We start from the raw sequence: 20,947 nt of genomic DNA, 5'->3' as shown, positions 1-20,947 counted from the left end.
TATATATATGCCTTGTGAAGACCTTCAGTGTCAGTTTGTAATTTAAACTATTTTTCTGCTTTTAAATATTGAGCATCTTAGAAATTAAGCGTTTCCTATAGCGAGGCTCTTCTTCATCAAAATTTTAACATTATTCCATTGGAAATCATGATTATACTGCAGCCTGTGCTCCGTTATGACAGAACGAACAGAAGTGTTATGTCTAATATGATTACGATGTTTCGTAATTCTGATTTTCAATTGTCTGTCTGTTTGCGTATCTCTGTACGACACATCACAATTATTACACGATATCTTAAACTACATTGTTCTTAGATGTATAGGGACAAATATCCTTTTGTACTTTAATATATTTATCCATTTTATTAGGACTATGAAAAAATACCGTGATGTCGTTTTTATTGAATCATTTAAATTTTTCTGTGTGAAAAGGAATAAATGATACCGTAAGCCAAAATGCAGATTCATTCGCACAGACATTGTCAACTAAATCTTTACATATTGTGTGTCTATTTTTAAGTAACTTTCTCGTACGTTGATTAACGGTGTTAAAAATAAAGGTTAATGGGTAGTCATTATCTAATAAAACGTTAATAATAAATGTCAAATTTTTTGTATGAAACATAAAGTCAGAAAGTAGAAAAGCTCTGTCAACTAGCGAAAAAATTGTACTTTTCTTTTGTGCAATAGGATGATTTGACTTGAAATTTAAAAATCTCCCTGAAAAGATAGGTCCCTTTGCGGTACCAATCAAAAATAAAGCGATTCGTTATAATCGATACACAATGTTCGTTTTACACATCTGCGTTCCACTAAACTTTACATATTTTAATGAATTCTCATACTTATATGGACACACTTGTTGGAACAATTTACATATGATTTTTGGTAAGTTTTATTGCTCGTTAGAATTCCGGTATGTTAATTTGGTTGTGTTTATTTTTCCGTAAGAAGTCTTTTTATCTTTTTTATTAACTAAAACTTTTTCCCAGAGATATGAAACACATTTGACTGTTCAATCGTATGTGAATAATGTCGAGTTCTACATCAAAACTCACACGAACTATGATTATATTGAATATGCGAACATTTCCGATAATTAATTTTGTATAGTGATTTTTGTAATAAGTTAATGTCTGAAGAGGGCTAAATCCGGCAGCCGAAACTTGTAATTTATTTGTAATTTATTTGTATTTAAACTAAGTTTTTATTTTATTATATTTTTTCAATTTTACTTTTCTCTTTGTAATTTATTCTTTTTAATTGTGTGACAATTTTAAGAAATGTGCTTGACTCTTACTTTGCCCTTTATTTATTGTTATTTATCTTGTCCTGATCTTGTGATTTAAAATGGAATACCTTGTATATAGATGTAGGAATATAATTATCCATAATGCATTACCTATAAGCTGATGAACCTAAATCAAGTGATGGCATATCCATTATTTGAAAGTGCAATCCTAATGAAGAGAACAATTCCTCTTGTATATTTTGAAGATCTTGAAACACTTCCTCAGATTGATTTGGTTTGGAGCAAACAAACATTTCCACTTTAGTAAATTGATGAACTCTGTCCAAACATATTAAGTTGAAAAATAAAATCAATTAAAAAAAATTTAAAGTTTATCTTTATATGTTAATCTTAATAACAATATAATCTCTTGCCTATAGATTCCTCTTTCATCTAGAGAACCTGAACCCTCTGCACGATAGCATCGGCTGACAGCGGCCAATTTCATTGGTAGTGTGTCATAGGAAATTATAGTATTCATCAATTTGCTAGCTAATGACATTTCTGCAGTTCCAGATAAACTATAATTATCATCATAATGAGAATCTAAATTGTATACTAAAGTCCGATTATTATTCACTATTAAACCACATCTTTCGATTATTTCAGTAAGAATGATGTCAGGTACTGACAATAATTTAAATCCATGCTTCATCAATCTTCTAAGTGTATACTGAACTAATGCTTCTTCCAATTCTGCTAAATCTCCTAAAAGTATATAGCTTCTTTGTCCGGTAACAGGACCAAGTGTATGGGTTCTTATTGCTTTTAAATTAGTGGCAAGTTCAGCAAACTCTTGTGGCTCAAAGTCAAATTGTGGTTTTCTGCCACATTTCTTTAGCAATCTTGGTTCATCCCCGTACTCAATTACTGCAGGATGTGTACAATTTGGTATTTTACTTAATTCTTGCAAAAGCAATTCTTGCTTCTCGGCATTGCCAGAATATTCGAGAACTTTATCAATATCTCCAATACCTTTTCGATTTTTAATATTACTGAAAATAATATCACGGTTTGCAGGATTGCATACAAAATCTATGTCATATTCTGGTTCTGGCACAAATAATCTCGTGTTGATTATATTTTTCTTTGGAGTTTCTGTGGGCTATTACAAATATTATTATTATTATTATTATTATTAAATAAACAATATTTTAAACGCGTTATTAATATTACATAATTTATTACCATATAATAATGTATACAAAATTGCAAATAATAGTACGTACTAATGTATGTAGCAAGAAATGCCGTGACCTACAAAACTGCTTGAAATTTTGTTGAAGATTAATTCTCATTTTATATTTAAAGATTACAAATGTATCAGTTTATATCATTTCAATAATGTGTGTTAAAAATGGGAATAATTAGTTTAGCTAGAGCGGCTAAAAATTAATAAAATTAGACTTATTCGACGCGTTTTTGCACGAAACGAAAGAATCTGGCGGAAATAAGTGTCGCTCTGCTCCGAAAACTAAGATATCAAACGTTAAAGTTATCGATTATTGAGGTTAGGAAATTTGTCAGCTGCAAAATAGTACGACGCTTCAGATGCCTTTTCATGATGACGCTTGACGCTAATTTTCAGCGTTAAAAAAGGTCACGTGATAAAAATTGACACTTGATATTCGTCAGTTTCTATCACGTGATTTATTTTGACGCTGAAAATGAGTTTGTCGCTGAATACGAGTGACGAGCGACACCATGAATACTTACCTTAATGCATCATTTGTTCTTGTTTAATATTCGGTGACTAACAAGGATGAATGATGCATTATGCGTATTATGCATGGAACGGAACGCAGCCTAAAAATTTAGACCAAACAAGAGGTACATTCAATGCATCAAAAGGGGTGCATCCACAAGTACGAGTTTTGTTTGGTAATTATTACATTTTTAGATCTAATGGAATATGCCAATCAAATGCAAGAGCTTACTGAGCGCTCAGTGAGCAATCGTGCTTCTGGATGCACCCATTACTACAACCGCTCAATGAGCGCTCATTGAGCTCTTGTATCTAATTGGCATATTCCAATAGATCCAAAATATAGATCAAACAGGTGCAATAGCTCACTGAGCGGTCATAGCAGATTGTGTAGTATTTATACTGAACGCATCTAATAAACAAGTCATGGCGGACGCTGCTGCACGTCAGTTACAATACGAGTATAAAGCGGTTTGTGCTTCTCATTTTTAATTGTTTATTTTTTAATGATGACATAATAATTATTTTTAATTATTTTACTATGCTAACTTTTTTATAATGTACAACTTTTAATGTGCAATTTATATGATATTTATGACGTTACATTTACAGTGTGCTGTATCTGCGATTTTGTTGCATTATATTGCGTTAATATTTACAGAATTCCAATCTTGTTTTACAAGCTGATGTCCGGTTAATAGAAAGACGCAGTCGAGATGAAGCTACCGGTGAGGTTATGTCTCTCGTGGGAAAATTGGATGGTACTCGTATGGGTGATAGAGCCCAGCGTACCAAACCTGGAAAAGCAGAGGAGAGAAAAGTCAAGTAGGTTTATTATAAATCAGTAATTGGATTTGAACACAACTTTCGTTTTGATGGAACTGTCTCCTTTATATCGCTCTCTTGGTAAAAATTTTTCTCAGAATTTTTCATATAGTTTTTTAGAGTTTTTATGCAAATTTTAAAAATTTTCAGAATATTTTAATCATTTTGTAACTTTAAAAAATTTTTAGATTTTTTTTTCTTCACAAGGCATATATACCTAGTGTAAATAAGTTTGACTCTTCGATACTGACAGTCTCTTCTCTCAGTCCGTATTGATCCGTATCAGTGTACATTATAATCGATACACAATGTCCATCTTACACATCTGCGTTCCACTAAACTTTACATATTTTGGGTTCTCATACTTATATGGACACACTTGTTTGAACAATTTACATATGATTTTTGGTGAGTTTTAATTGCTTGTTAGAATTAGGTATATTAATTTGGTTGTGTTTATTTTTCCGTAAGAAGTCTTTTTATCTTTTTTATCAACTAGAACTTTTTCCAAGAGATATGAAACACATTTGACTGTTCAATCGTATGTGAATAATATCGAGTTTTATATCAAGACTCACTCGAATTGTGATTATATTGAATATGCGAACATTTCCGATAATTAATTTTGTACAGTGATTTTTATAATAAGTTAATGTCTGAAGAGGGCTAAATTCGGCAGCCGAAACTTATAATTTATTTGTAATTTATTTGTTTATTTAAACTATGTTTTTATTTTATTATATTTTTTCAATTCTACTTTTCTCTATTTGTAATTTATTCTTTTTAATTGTGTGACAATTTAAAAAATATGTTTGACTCTTATTTTGTCCTTTATTGTTCTTTATTTTTAGATTTTTTAATACAAAATGGGGTACTTCAGAAATATCAGAAGTCTACATCTTTTCTAGAATTCTATATGTGAATACTGAAATATTTTAAGATTTTTTATTCTAAAGTTTTTGATAAAATCTTACAAAATCTGAATAAATTCAAGATATTGTTTTTCAGAAATTATAATATGAAAAACCTTATAATATTTGAGTATTTATCTACATATATAAAAAATTTTAAGAAAAGGTGTTAACTTTTTCAGTAGAAAAGTGTTTTAATTTGTACAAAAATTCTGAGAAAAATTTTCACTAGTGTCATATTTTGGTAACGAACCATCATATCCGTCATTTGTTACAATCGTGACATAACATCAAAAAATAAAGTTTTCCAGAAAATGACTTTAAATCACTAAAATTGTGTAATATTAATTTTGAAATGTAATTTCGATGTTGTAATTAATTGTAGAAGGAGAAAAATATGTTCTTTTTTTATATTAGTTGCTTTCCATTTACATCGATTCTCAGATAATTTTCACTTGTGATTCATCATAACTCAGTTGAATGCGCGGTTTTTTTTTGCATTTTGATAAATGAGATTTAACTGAGTTTTTGTTTATAATCTGCACAGGATCGAGATTGTATGCTTTAGTGAATCTCGTAACTCACTTTAAAAGTGAGGTTATAAACCTGTGTTGTCATATGATAATTTTTTGATAATGATAACCAAAGTTAGGAAATAATGACATTATTAATCTGAATATGAAATACTCAGCTCACTTCAGACTCAGTTTCACTTGTGTGTAAATGGAAAGCAACTATTCTGTTCTTTTTCTGGTAATTATACAATTTAACTTCATCATCTCAAAAATCAATGAAATTAGGCTTATTCGGTTTATTCGATGCGTTTTTGCATAAAATGAAAGAATCTCGCCGAAATGTCGTTCAGTCCCATGAACCGTAATATTTATTAATTGTTAAAGTTGACGACTATTCGGATTAGGAGATCTGTCACATCAATGACATTGAGGAACATGTGAGTGAGGTTAGAATAAGTATTTTCTGCTTCAAAAAAATTACACAAATTCTCTGCTTTAAAAACAAATTCTTTACAAACTGTATTCTACAAACAAAAAATATATAGAAAATAATGTGTTTTTAAAGCAGAAAATTGTTAAAATTTTTAAAGCTGAGAATTCGTGTTTATAAAACAGAGAATTTGTGTAACTGTCTATGCCCTTGATGTGACAGATTTCCTAATCTGAATAGTCTTCAACTTTAAAGGCCATGGCACATAAAAAAGACGTAAGTGTTGTAAATAACTGGTTAACATTTTTATGTTAGAATCAGGTTTTAGCAAGATAATTTTATTATGACGAACTGTTAAATGTTAGAAGCAAAGAGCAATTAAAAGGGAGCAAACAAAAAAGCATACCTTAGCAACTAAACAAAAGAAAACATTAACGTTGCGCGCTATTCATGCTTTATATAATATAACACGCATACTCTTTCCAGTGTTCTCACACAATCATGACATCTGCATGAACTCACTAGATTACTAACACTTCCCCTTAATCTAGTGAATAAAAATAATATTTTATTGATTGTAACTCAATTTCTAAATCTTGTAAGACAGAAAAAAGATGTTTGGCGTTACTTAATGATTTCGTAAAAATGTCTGCTATTATTCTATCAGTAGATTCATATTTAAATATTATTTGTTTATTTTCAATAGTTTCTCTGATAAAATAATATTTAACATCTATATGTTTAGTTTTATTGTGAAAGACTAGATTAGATGCTAACCTCTGAGCGCTTTGATTATCATTAAAAATTACTATAGGCTCGTTATAATTTGTTTATTTAACAAGCCTTTTAAGTTAACAAGAATTGCCTCTTTTGTTGACTCAGAGATAGCAACATATTCTGTTTCTGTACTAGAAAGCGCTACCGTGCGCTGTTTGTGAGCTTCCCAAGATATGGATCCATTTGCTAGCATAAAGACGAAACCACTGTAAGATTTTCGATCATTAGAATCATTCGCCAAATCAGCAAAGCCTGTAATATGCATATTAGTCGTTCTTTTACATGTTAAACAATAATCAATTAAGCTAACTTTTAAATACTTTAAAATTCTTTTTCCTGCTTTCTAGTGCTGATTAGTATGAGGAATATTGAATTGACTTAAATAACTAGTTACATAAGCAATATCAGGTCTCGAATTTACAACTAAATACATTAAAGCTCCTATTAATTGCTGATAAGGCACATCAGTATTTACTTTGTCAGTACAATTTAGCTTTGCATTTGCTTTCATAGGAATTGAGACTAATTTCGCTTCTGACATATCAAATTTTAAAAGTAACTCTAAACTATTATCTTTCTGATTCACACTTATCACATTTTGATTTTTTTTAATGTTTAATCCTAGGCATCTCCCTTGACCTATCCCGAATCTTTGATTTTAAAATTTCTCATCAATTGTTCTTTTAATTTTATCTTTTCAGAGCTATTATTAGAAAAAATACGAAAATCATCAACATACAACGCAATAATTATGAGAAACTTGTCTGTAGCTTTGAAAAATATACATGCTTCAAACTTGGACTGAAAACCAAGTTTAAATAGTACTTTTTGAATCTTTTTATTCCATACTCTAAAAGACTTTTAAGCCATATATTGCCTTATTTAACAAACACATCTTATCTTTGTTATCTTGATCTACAAAATTTTTGAGTTGAAACATGTATATGTTTTTCGATAGCTCACCGTTTAGAAAGATCATGTCCACATCTAAATGATCTATGTCTAAACATACTTTAGCAGAAAAGGCAATTAACAATCTTATACTCGAATATCTTACTACAGGCAAAAAAGTTTCGAAATAATCAATGCCAAATTTTTGTATAAAGCCTTTCGCCATGAGTCAAGCCTTATATCTGACATCTCACGAGCAGAATTTCTTTTGTTGCAAAACACCTATTTATTTTTTACTATTTTCTTGTTCTTCGGAGGATTTACTAGTAACCAAACTTTGTTGCTTGCCATTGACTCGAGCTCCTCTTTCATTGTCCGTTTTCATTGGAAATTGTCTTCTCGTTTTATGGCTTTTTTTTAAATTTTGGGATCGTTCGGTTCCTGAGTAGTTTGAGTCGAATGATATTATAAAATCTGGAAATTTGTTGCTGCTAGATATCTCTTCTTCTTTTCCTCTTCTCCGATTTCTTCATGTCTTTCAATTTCAACTTCTGTTCCAATATTTTTGTTATTGAAGTTTTCAATTTCTTCTTCTTCAGGATAACTTTCTTATTTGGAAATTTCTTCAATTTCTTTTAGTATTTGGGCCAGCATTAAAAAAATCCTCTGCATGTTCTTTTTCTGTCAAATTAATTTGAACAGTATTCGTGTCTGTATCTTCTTTAATTTCTTTCTTGTTGACATAAAACTGGTCTTCTAAAAAGACAACGTCTCGTGCCTTCATAACTTTCCCTTTTTTTTAAACAATCTATATTCTTCTGTATCTTCATAATAACCTACAAAAATATGTGGTTTTCCTTTGGTAACTCACTAGTCTCTTTGAGTTCTGGGAACATACGCCAAACAATCGAACATTTTTAAATGATTTAAGTCAACTTTCTTGCCGGTCCAAAGTTCTTCAGGCGTCTTTTCTATAACTGCTTTATAAGGAGAACGATTTTTAAGGTAGACTGCAGTGTTCACAGCTTCAGCCCACATCTTTCAATCCATAGCCAAGTATTTTTACATGAAAAATTGTTCTATTTAAATTAAATTTTTTTATTTTATATGGTTAATTCTTTACTTTTTTGTGGTAATACTTGAATTGAGTAAGGTAACACAATTTTGTTATAATGTTTTGAAGGAGAATTTAAACTCACTACTTTAGTTGGAAAAGAAAATTGTTGGGAATGAGTGAATTCCAATAAATGATTGAAAGATGGTTTATTTAGTCAAAAACAGACTTGACGACACATCGTATATAAAAAACGGTTAGAGAGAAAAAAAACTGCCGGTAGGGCATGAATACAAAAAAAACGCGCTTAGCGGCAAACAGAATATTAAACATAAAGATGTCGATAACTAATCGGCTGTGACTCATATGTCGGTAATCTGCCGGGCGCCATAATTGATTGGACAAGCAACTATCCATCAATCTTCCACTTTGCGATGTCCTATCCCATAATGTTCAGGCAACGATTATATGAAATTCGTTTTAATCCCTTGGTAAGGATGTCCGCAGGATTTTCGTTGGACGGCACATACGATAGGACCAGCTGGCCATCCTCTACTTTCTTCCTCACAATATGGTAGGCGATGTCGATATGTTTCGTCCTGTTTTTCTCCACTCTGTTTCTGGAGAAATCTATTGCTGCCCGATTGTCACAGAACATTTGACAACCTGTGAATAAAGAAGAAAGTTCAAGTTCTGACAAAAACATATCTAACCACACTATTTCTTTGATTCCGGTCGACAGGGCCATATATTCTGCTTCCATTGTGGAAGTTGATATGACAGTCTGTTTCGTTGATCGCCAATGGATGAGATTTCCTCCTAGCATGACCGCAACATCGGTGTATGAATGTCGGTCATCTTGCTCTCCTGCCCAGTCTGTGTCGCAATAAACTTGAATCCGTTGCTCGTTTCCAGCTTTGTATGTCAATCCATTCTTGGTCTTACCCAAGTATCGCAGGACGTGTTTCGCTTGATTCCATTGAGACCTTCCTGGATTGGAATTATATTGTGATAATTTTGAAACAGCAAAAGCGATGTCTGGTCTCGTATTCTGAGCCAGATACATCAATGATCCTATTAGCTCGATATGGTACGCGTGACATGTCTTCCTTTTCGCCTGGTGTTTTCGGACAATCCTCTTTGCTCATTTTTATTCCTAGGTTCAAGGGGGTTGACGCCGGTCTACTCTCTCGCATGTTATATCTTTCAAGCAGTGATTCAATGTAGTTCTCCTGTGTTAATTTCACTGTATCAGGCTGCCCCCAGTCAAGTTTCACTCCTAACGCGAAGTGTATCTCTCCCAAATCCTTGACTTCATATTTCCTTGTTATGGTTTTAACCACTTCAGTGATCGAGTTTGACTTTCTCGAAAATATAAATATATCATCTACGTATATTATTGCTATTAGCCAATGTTCCTTATGATATGTGCAGTTTGAAGATTTGAGCCTTTTAAAACCTATTTCGATCAGAAAAGTATCTAGTTCTTCGTTCCAGTTCCTTCCTGATTGTTTTAGTCCATAGATGGGACGCAGCAGCCTCGCCACTTCTCCATTTTCAGCGTTCGTGAAAGGGGGTAACTCTATGTATATCTCTTCTCGCAGGTTTCCGTATAGGTACGCATTTTTTACATCAATGTGTTTGGTGTGCCACTGATATTCTACTGACAGAGCTGATAGTAATCTAATCACTGAAAAGTTTACCACAGGTGAATACGTTTCGCCATAATCAACTTCCTTTCGTTGTGTGAAACCTCGCGCCACTAATCTAGCTTTGTACCTCGTAATCTTACCATCGGCATTTGCTTTCAGTTTGAATACCCACTTGCATCCTACGCATTTCTTCCCTTCAGGCAGCTGAGTAATCTCCCAGGTTTTTCGTTGCACTAAGCTATCTACCTCTTCTTTTATTGCGCACCTCCATTGTTTAGATTGCGGTGATGCCAGCGCTTCGTTAATGTCTTGCGGCTCCCTGACTTCTATTAGGTTTACCTCTATATCACTTGCTTCCGTCGACGCTTCCTCTTCTTCACATATTTGTTGGGTTTCTTTAGGCTTTCCTTTTCTTCCGTAAGGATTACGAGCTTTCCTTTTGGGCCTGCCCCTTCTCGGAGTTTCCGTCGATTCTCGTTCTTCTGCCGTCTCTCTTTCCGAAGAATCTCCCAATTCTACATCTGTTCTTTTCGGCGATCTCGGTGGACTTTTCTTCTTACAACTTAATTGCTTTTGTGCGGGCTCCATTTCTTCTGTTGTCGAGTCGTCTACATCGCCCGGCCAAACTTCATTATATTTGAATCTCTGTGGCACTTCTTTATAGATCCACTCGTGTCCTATTTTATCTTCAGCAAACTTAACGTGCTTTATTATGATGACATCTCCCTTCTGTGGGCACCATAGTCGATATCCTCTCGTTTGCGTGGCGTAGCCGACGAATATACATTCCGCCGCTTTATCGTCCAGCTTCTTTCGCCCTTGGTCTGGTAATCGTGCATAGGCAAGGCAGCCATAAGCCTTTAAATGACGTACGCTTGGAATCTTTTCGGTCCACACGGTGAATGGGATTTGATCACGAATTGTTGAATGACATACTATGTTTTTGATATATGCTGCTGTAGTGACTGCTTCGGCCCAAAATTTTGGAGGTAGATGTGCCGATTTGAGCATTGATCTCGTCAGATCCAATAGGGTTCTGTTTATTCTCTCAGCTACCCCGTTCATCTGAGGCGTCTCCACGTTTGATTTTTCATGTTTAATGCCTGCAGATCTGAAGTATTCTGATAATTCCTTGTTGCAGAATTCTAATCCATTATCTGTTCGGAATCTCTTTACTTTTCTGTCTTTTTCGCGTTCTATTCTAGCAATATAGCTTTTTACACAGCTTTTAACTTCTTCTTTGGAGCTTATACACAAGACCGTAACATTTCGCGAGAAATCATCCGTGAACGTTATGAAATACCTGCTACCGCCTATTGATTTCACGGGCATAGGACCACACAGATCCGAATGGATTAGTTCACATACTTCTCTTGATTGTCTTGATTTTAAGGTAGCGCACGCGGTCTTCGTTGCCTTTCCTATGCAGCATGCTTCACATGTGTGTCTGTCCATCTTCGCGTCGTCCAATCCGATAACACGATTCGCTTCCGCTAATTTCTTAATTGTGCTATTGCCGACGTGACAGAACCTATGATGCCACAGATCAATTTCTAACGTACAAGATTCCTTCATGAGCTCTCGTGGTGCATCAGGGTCCAACTCGACACCTAATACATATAAATCATTTCGCCTATATGCTTCGCATACTACTCGTTTGGTAGCGACATTTCTAATTTTTACTTTACCGTTCCGTATTAGTAACTCTTTCCCTTTTCGCTCCATTTGTGAGACCGACATCAAATTCTTTCTGATATTAGGGACATAATAAACATCTCGCAGGACTATATTTCTTTTTACATTTGCAACGGTCGTTTTTAGAAATATATCGCCCACACCTTTTGCTCGTAGCGTCGCTCCATTTTGTTTATTCGGATCCGCAGCGGTATTAATTATCTCGGAATCTACCTTTTTAAAATTGGTGAACCACTCTCGTTGCTTACACACGTGATGCGTGCTTCCACTATCCAAAATCCATGTATCTTTGATGTCGACATTATACAAGGACATGAGAAGTGCATCGTATTTCTTTTCCTGTTTAACGCCAGGTTTCTTATGAAGTCCGTCCTTCCTTAATCGGCAATCTCTTGCAAGGTGACCAACTTTCCTGCAATTAAAACAAGTGAGTGACTTATATTTCTCGTTACCTGTTGTCTTTGTCTTTTTATCTTCGTTTCTTTTGTTCATCACCAATGCCTCTTTTGACGAATCTGTTCTAACGTCGAGTCTGGATTGACGTCTGTCGTATTCAGCTAACAGAACTCTCTTTATTTCCGCCGACGTAAATCTGTCGTCCGGCAAACTCGCTAGAGCCATATTTAAGTTTTCATAATCGTCTGGAAGTCCAGTTAGTATCGCATATGCAAGGTCTTCATCTTTTACTTCAGCGTCTGCGTCTCTGAGGTTGGTGGCGGCAACCTTCGCTCTGGCAATATACGCAGACATGTGCTCATCGCCTTTCATTTGTAGATGATAGAATGCCTTTTTCAATTGCATAATCCTTACTCTTGATTTGGGCTCGTGAATTTGTTCGAGCGTTTGCCATGCTTCGTGTGCACTTTTGCAATCCTCTACGTGTATCTGTTGATCTATTTCTAAACTCAAGCCTATAGTCGCTAATGCCTTGTCGTCGTTTGTTTGGTGCAATTTTCTGTCGGCTGTAGTAGCTGTATCGCTTAGTATGATATCACCGAGTGCATAACCTAGTAGTTCCCTTACCTTTTAGGAGCCATTTTATCTCGGTTTTCTATGTCCGGTAATTTCTGTCGGACAGCTTCTCGACTACATTATCACTTCTATTGTCCGTATGACTCATCTTTTAATACTGCTTCTAAAGTCTCTTCTTACGTCCTTTTCTTTTATATTTTTGAACGTCTCTTCTTACGTCCTTTTCTTTTATATTTTTGAACGTCCTGGGCCCATAACCATTTGTTGGGAATGAGTGAATTCCAATAAATGATTGAAAGATGGTTTATTTAGTCAAAAACAGACTTGACGATACATCGTATACAAAAACGGTTAGAGAGAAGAAAAACTGCCGGTAGGGCATGAATACAAAAAACGCGCCTAGCGGCAAACAGAATATTAAACATAAAGATGTCGATAACTAATCGGCTGTGACTCGTATGTCGGTAATTGGCCGGGCGCCATAATTGATTGGACAAGCAACTATCCAGCAAAAATTATTGAAAAAACTCTTTGAATGAATTGTGATATAATAATTTCATTTAAAAGGAATTTAAACCATTCGAATTGGAATAGGAAGATCCTTCAATAAGATATACGTATACTTAAGTTTTATTGTATAAAAATTAAAGATGGTACTATTTGTATTAAGTAAATAATAAAGATAGTATCACTTGGGTTTTACTTTTTATTTTGATAGAATTTAATTTGACGCCACAATTGTTAATATCAAATCTTTTATACAAATGATACATATCATTAGATTAATATTCATTATATATATAATTTGGCATAGTATAAAGAAATGGAATTTAACTTGGCGCCAGTTTTTGATATCAAATCTTTTATAGGAATGATACATATCATTAAAGTTAATATTATTTATTTAATTTGGCATTCAAATTACATAGAATTTAACTTGGCGCCAATTGTTGATATGAAATCTTTTTTTACGATCGAAACATAAAATTTTGAAGAATTTAACTTGGTGCCAATTTTATTGATATCAAATCTTTTATATGAACATATACGATACATATCATTAGAGTTAAGTAAATAACAAGAGACAGTACCAATTATGTTTTACTTTCTAATTTGATAGAATTTAACTGGATTAGTTAAAATTGTAGCATCTGAGTTTTAATTTTTCATTTGATACATTAATTTTTTTTGAAGAGTAATAATTTTTAACAAAGAAGTAAAGTTGCCATAGTTACTTGGGTTGGAATAAGAATATCTTCAATAAGAATATTCTTGAAGAAAAATTAAAACTACTATTAATTGGGTTGGATACTTAGGTTTTATTTGAGAAAGAAGTATGCTTAGCGCCTTTTTTTACCTTTTTTAAAAAAGTAAGTTTGTACTGATAGAATTTAACTTGATTAAAATTGTAGCATCTGGGTTTTAATTTTTTATTTGATACATTAATTTTTTTTTGAAGTAATAATTTTTGACAGAGAATTAAAGTTGTTATTACTTAGGTTGGAATAAGAAGACTTTTAATAAGAATATCCTTGGAAAAAAATTAAACCTACTATTAATTGGATTAGATACTTAGGTTTTATTCGAGAAACAAGTATGCTTAGCGCCTTTTTTTACTTTTTTAAAAAAGATAAGTTTATATTAATAGAATTTAACTTGATTAGTTAAAATTGTAGCATCTGGGTTTTATTTTTTTATTTGATACATTAATTTTTTTTGAAGAGTAATTGCGACAGAGAATTAAAGTTGCCATTACTTAGGTTGGAATTTAATGAACGTTAAATAAACGTTTAAAAAATATTTTTTCAAACCATTATTTCAAATAAAAAATAAATTCAAAATAAATATTAAATAAACGTGTAAACAATGTTTTTTTAATCATTTATTTCATATGAAAAATTATAATGTAAAATAATGTTTAATAAACGTTAAATTAATGAATTTTGAAAACGAATCGTGGAAAATGTAAATTAATGAAAAATAAATGTTTAAAAAACATTTAAAAAACATTGTCTGCTGATTGGTTTAAATTCTATTCGAAAAGCATTCTTAGCGCCTTTTTTTACCTTTTTCTAAAAAGGTATTATAAGTTTGTACTGATACCACGCATTTTGTATTAACAAATACTAGCATGCAATTTCGTTTGCATTCGATCTCCTTTAGTTAACAAATATCATGATGATGGTCGTCTGTATTCAATGAAAATATTTTTAAAGAAAAGTTAAAGTTATTAGTAATAAATTAACCTTGCATTAACAGAATTTAACTTGGCGCCAGTTGTTGAAAAATCTTTTATACAAATCTTTTATACAAATGATAAGGTCGCGGCACTTTTGTATAACGTATAACGCATAGTTCAAAAACGAATCAATTAATCCGAATTTTTTCTTTCTTCTCATTCCATGGAAAAGAAGAATTTGAATTGGTTGATCTTTTATGCACTATGCATTATGTGTTATGCAAGAGTCTTGTGCTGCGGGCAATATAAGTACTTATTACGTCGATGGTCATCTTTATTCAATGAAATTAAAATTACTAGATATTACTTTTTTTTAGGAGGGTGACATAAGAAGGCACTATTTAACTTGGCGTCTGTTGTTGATATCAAATCTTTTATACATATGATACATATCACTAGAATTAAGTAATTTTGTGATATAAATATCACGACAATGGTCATCTGTATTTCAATGAAAATATTTTTAAAGAAAAATTAAAATTACTAGATATTAAATTTTTTTAGGAGGCTGGAATAAGAAGGCAGTAGAATTTAATTTAGCATTAGTCATTGATATCAAATCTTTTATACAAATGATACATGTCATTATTACATAAATTTGGTGACAATAATTTTTACGTAATACTTTTTAAAAAATTGATAACGTATCGCAATTGATTTCAGAAATGCTAGCCAAAATGGCGGAAGTACACATAGGCACATAGTACACGATTTCAAGCATGGTGATTTATCTTTGCAACTGTACTTACATATCCCTTTGTGCACTTTTATGCATTAAACTTCTACAACAAATAAATCCGTATTAAACTAAGGAACACATAATCCGATATATTTGAATACGTTGTTTCTAAAAACTTGAAATCATAATTCCTTATTCCTTGTATTACGAGCGCAGCTCGTAAAGGGCTGCACACAATAGCACACAATAGCATAAGAATAACGAATAATGATTTTAACCTATCCGAAACTGTGTATTCCGATGTATCCGATTTCTGATAGATTAAAATTGTTATTCTTTATTCCTAATTCCTTATTTCTTTTATTGTGCGCATTATCTTACATATAGGTTGCGTTCAGCAGACTCAACAGTTGAGTGAGCACTCGCTGTCATTGTATTTTTTTAAATCATCCAATCAGATTTCAGATGTAGAAGAATACATTAATAGTAGCCCTCCTTTAACTGGTAAATCTACCTAGAGAATTTTTTGTGCTTACTATATTTTTTATGCTTACTGCACACTGGGCGCGATGAGCGGTGAACAATGAACGATATCTAATGAAAGCTCTGCTTTTTCTCATGTGACGATGCAAAGTAGACTTCTCATTGGATATTGTTCATCACTCATCGTGTCCAATGTGCAGTAGGCATTAGCGCAACCGCAGACAAAATTGCGTAACTATAATGACCATAGCTAAGACTTTTCTATAATGCGCAGTATAAAGTGAATTAGAGAATCAACTAATAAAAATTTCTTTTCCGTAACATGGGAAGAAAGCAAGGATTTTGCTTGGTTGATTCGCTCATGTACTATGCGTTTTGCTTTATGCAATAGCCTGTGCTGCTGCCTAATGGCCATTCTACAATAAGCCATTAGTCATAAATCAGAAGTTAGAAGTTGGAAATTGACGACTGATTGGTCAATTTCCAGCTTCTAATTTCTGATTTATGACTAATGGCTTATTGTAGAATGCGTGTAAAGCGGGGAGCTCAAACTCTTACATAACGCATAACACATAAGACATAAGAAATCCAATCACTTAGAGTTGTTTATTTCATGGAAAGAAAGGAAACGAAGGATTGGTACATTTTCTTATGCATTATGTGTTATGCGTTATGTAAGAGTCTATGCTCCCCGTCTAAGACAGGGCATTTGTAAGTATCATTTGTAAGTATCATTTGTCTTTGTTTAATATTCGATAAATAACAAGGATGAACTGATTTTTATAGCATGTGAAAATGGAAGATTCTTTTGAAACGTAAATTGGGTTCATTTCTATAAAACTATAAAAAACGGAAACTATTTTAAAATTATTACTATTTTAAAAAATGTAATAAATTACTGACAATTCACCACTATTGTGAATATTGTCAGTGTAATTTATTACTTTTTTAAAATAATAGTAATAATTTTAAAATAGTTTCCATTTTTGTAATTTTAGGAAATGATATTATGAAAATACAATTAATTATCAGATTAACTATCTGTTAATACAATTTATAAAAATAGTTTAATCTATATATTTGTTTTAATCTATATATTTAAATTATCCAAAATTAATATGTTTGACATTTTATAGACGACAAAAACGCGATGAAGCACAATATGACTTCACTCGTATGAAAGGAGCAACCTTATTATCTGAAGGTGTGGATGAAATGGTTGGTATTGTATATCGTCCAAAAACACAAGAAACACGTCAAACTTACGAAGTATTACTCAGTTTCATACAAGAAGCTTTGGGTGACCAACCACGTGATATTCTTTGCGGTGCAGCTGACGAAGTACTAGCTGTATTAAAAAATGATCGACTTAAAGAGAAAGAAAAGAAAAAAGAAACTGAACTTTTACTTGGTTTATTAGCAGAAGAAAGATTTGCACTGCTTGTAAATCTTGGTAAGAAGATCACGGATTTTGGTAGCGATGAAAAAAGTACAACAAACGATGAAAATATTGACGAAACATATGGGATTAATGTACAGTTTGAAGAGAGTAGCGAGGAAGATGATGAAGATGTATATGGAGAAGTACGAGAAAATGAAGACGAAGGTGATGAAGGTGAAGAAGCTAATGATGACAGAGCTATTCATGCAGAAAACGTAAGGTTTTGCTCAATTAGTCTTATTAAATTATAGATTTTCAAAACAAGTTACATATCGTATTCCTTCAATTATGATCTTCATTGAGATAAATTTCTTACATTATATATAGTTATATGACTAACAAAGGTACACAACCAACTGACTTTCAATTTTAATAAGCTTTGGATATATCATTCATTTTCAATAAAACAACTCGAAATAATGATATAACTCAAACAACTCAGAAATTGTCATTTTTTTTAGTTGTTTACAACGGGTGCATTCCATTTCACACATAATGCGCATGATCCTTGTCGTTCACTAAATGATAAATGATTCATTATGCACATCATGTGTGAAACGGAATGCACCCAAAAATAGAATGACCCTTTAATGTTCTTAATTCTGGTAAATTAACATAACTGAGTTGCTAAAACTTATCACAAGAGAGCAGTTATGTCAAAATTGCATTTTGTCGCATTTTGTCAATTGTTTTGATTCAACAGTGTTTCATCCACAACTTTTATAACTAGATTGCTGACTCAATGTGATTGAAAAAGATGAGTCTGATTCGGAGCTATCCTTGTTTTAATTCACATATGTATACGTATATGTCCTGTCTGTATCGCGTGAATGGAATGTGAAAATACTATGTTAGTCAGAATAGAAATTATCATAAATGTCAAATGTCACTTCATGGTAACTTTTTAATTGTATTCTGAAAAACAATAATGTAAAATGGTTGTTTGCGGTGTAATAAACTGCTGAAGTCGATATAAAGTAAGAAGTAATGTTCTTTTTCTTTCATATTACATTATTATAAATACAATAGGTACTAAAAATATTTCCCAATACTTGAGCAGTGATTATCTGTGTGATTTATACATGTGAAAATGAGTCAATACAAATATGACGCTGCTCAGGCTCCAGCGCTCTCTTCAAACATAGATGCAAAGTCGGTAGTCTACTTATAGAAGTCTGTGGTTTTATGTCAGTTGTTTCTGAGCAGTTGTAGTGGAAGGACTCATTTAGTTTTCACGGAGAACGTCATGTCTCCTATTAGTACGACATTGCGATAAAGTAAGAAAAAAACATTGTGTTATTTTTTTATTGAATTTTTATATTGTTTCAACTTGTAACTTTCTTGATAAAACAATATGATAATTATACAATATAAGGGAGGTCGCTCTAATCGCCTTGACCTTGACATATGTTGTCAATGTCATGACCCTCAAAAGTGACCTTCAAAAGCCGGCGCTCATTATTCGTTGAAAAGTTATTAACAAAATAATTTAAAAAATATACGCAACCACATTTCTGCTATACACATTCAACATTAAGTAATATCCTACACTTCCCCTGCTTGGGACGTACAATTTTCCACATGTTATTTTTTGAACTTTTTTTATTAATAATTTTTTAATGAATATAACGAGCGCCAGCCAAAATCTTCTGAAGATTACTCAGGATCATTGACAATATATGTCAAGGTCAAGGCGATCCAGACGGCCCTATTCTACGTAATTATCCTTTCACATACTACAATTTGCGACTCATTTCCTTATTTTATTTGAAGTAAGAATTTAACATATCAAAACGTTGCATCATAATAGGGCAGAAAAAAATAAAGACACTTTTATTACATATTTTGGGTGGAAGCTACCGATTGAAGGTATTTACTTAGAACTTGATCGATTCAGTCCTTATTGAGATTCCATAATCGTGGTCTAGAAAATTTCGCGTAAAGATACACGATCAGTCTCGCGTTAACATGTAGTTGCGCATGTCTTAGCGCGAGATACTACTGTGTTTTGTGATGTTTTATAATTTTTTTATTATTCGAGCTATTTTATAAAAATTTTTCAATTTTTATATTTTAGTATAAACTACTTTTATGTACTTTTATTGTTTACTAACAAAGTGCAATTTAAAATAAATGAATTAATGCCTTTTTGAGTTGAACACAAAAAGGTTGGTGTGGAAAATAATTTATTCATTTACTTTTGGCCATACATTTCGATCCAAGCTTCGGAGCATTTCTAGTGTTAATACAATAATGGTGTTGAATGTATCGTAAATTTCCAATAAAATCATTACACTTCTCGATATACTATACAATAACAATTAATTAAAAAAAAAAGATAAATAAATACACAATTAAATCTTAAAACATATATGATCTTTATTAAAGCATACAAATATGAGATGCTAACTACACGAATGTTATGAGTTTAAACAAAATGACCGTCGCAAAATGATCATCGTCAAACTAATGTGTGGAAAACAAACATAGATAGAAAAAAACATTGAAAAAAGAGAACGTTACTTGTTAATAAATAAATTGTCATAGGTCTCATGCGATAGATTTAAACTGTTTGTTTCCGATAAAAATTATTTCTGAGATGAGTTTTTTGTTTAAAATTTTGTCTTCATCTAAAATTTTAATGTTATTCCAATCAACATCATGCGAATATTTCAACCAATGTTCAATAATTACTAAGCGTTGTGCTGTTTTCCAATTAATGCGGGTTTTGTGTTGATTCTCGCTTCCAAAGTTCTGCTCGTCTGATCCACGTATGTTGCATCACATTCTTTACATTTTATTTTATACATCACATTGATGTGTAATATCAGTGGGAGCCTATCTTTGCGAATCTTGATGAAACTGCTCAATTTATTGTCACTTTTGTATGCTAATTATCCTGTTATTCTTTAAAAAATTTTTGATTTTTTCTGGAGTACCAGAAACGTATGGTATTGTAAAGAATATTTTTTTATTTCTCATTTTAAGATTGTTTTTATTATTGAAAGCACAATTGTTTTATAAGCTACATTTTTTATACAATTTTTTTCTGATGCAAAAAATCAATTACAATGGATATCAATTATTTAATAATATTTGAATTATTTCAAAATTTTTAGTATAGAAGGAGGGATGCGACAAAAGAAGTACTTTATTGATTAAGCCCACAATACTCCAATTTTCTAACACAACGGGTGCTGTGAGAAATAATTTAAATAACATTCTGTGAAGACGTGGACTTTTAGTATCAGTCATATATGATACAGTTATTTTACAATGTCACATCTAAAAAATTCATTTTGTCACCACCCTGCTCCACTGTCCTGCTCCAAACTTTAGCCGTGGATAATAATTGTTAAATACATATCAGAGATTACTGATGTGTGC

At 32.2% G+C, this 20,947-nt stretch overlaps 2 protein-coding genes across 2 annotated transcripts in view; one reads left to right on the top strand and one right to left on the bottom strand.

The window, feature by feature from the left end:
• LOC108746516 (serine--tRNA ligase, mitochondrial) overlaps window positions 1-2,917 on the bottom strand; it is a 4,104-nt gene extending 1,187 nt beyond the window's left edge. The window contains exons 1-3 of the mRNA XM_018483338.1: window positions 2,521-2,917; window positions 1,666-2,396; window positions 1,403-1,570 (exon numbers count right to left, since the gene is read on the bottom strand). Coding sequence (XP_018338840.1) covers window positions 1,403-1,570; window positions 1,666-2,396; window positions 2,521-2,589 — 968 coding nt within the window. The 5' untranslated portion in view covers window positions 2,590-2,917. The remainder of the gene's footprint in view (window positions 1-1,402; window positions 1,571-1,665; window positions 2,397-2,520) is intronic.
• A 481-nt stretch (window positions 2,918-3,398) lies between these two features.
• The window catches only part of LOC108746504 (putative U5 small nuclear ribonucleoprotein 200 kDa helicase), a 36,369-nt gene continuing 18,820 nt past the window's right edge, over window positions 3,399-20,947 (top strand). The window contains exons 1-3 of the mRNA XM_018483320.1: window positions 3,399-3,467; window positions 3,658-3,821; window positions 17,256-17,775. Coding sequence (XP_018338822.1) covers window positions 3,423-3,467; window positions 3,658-3,821; window positions 17,256-17,775 — 729 coding nt within the window. The 5' untranslated portion in view covers window positions 3,399-3,422. The remainder of the gene's footprint in view (window positions 3,468-3,657; window positions 3,822-17,255; window positions 17,776-20,947) is intronic.

Source organism: Trachymyrmex septentrionalis, unplaced genomic scaffold (genome assembly GCF_001594115.1).
Source record: "Trachymyrmex septentrionalis isolate Tsep2-gDNA-1 unplaced genomic scaffold, Tsep1.0 scaffold175, whole genome shotgun sequence".
In the NCBI taxonomy this organism is placed as follows: domain Eukaryota; kingdom Metazoa; phylum Arthropoda; class Insecta; order Hymenoptera; family Formicidae; genus Trachymyrmex; species Trachymyrmex septentrionalis.
This window is presented reverse-complemented; position numbering and strand designations above follow the sequence as displayed.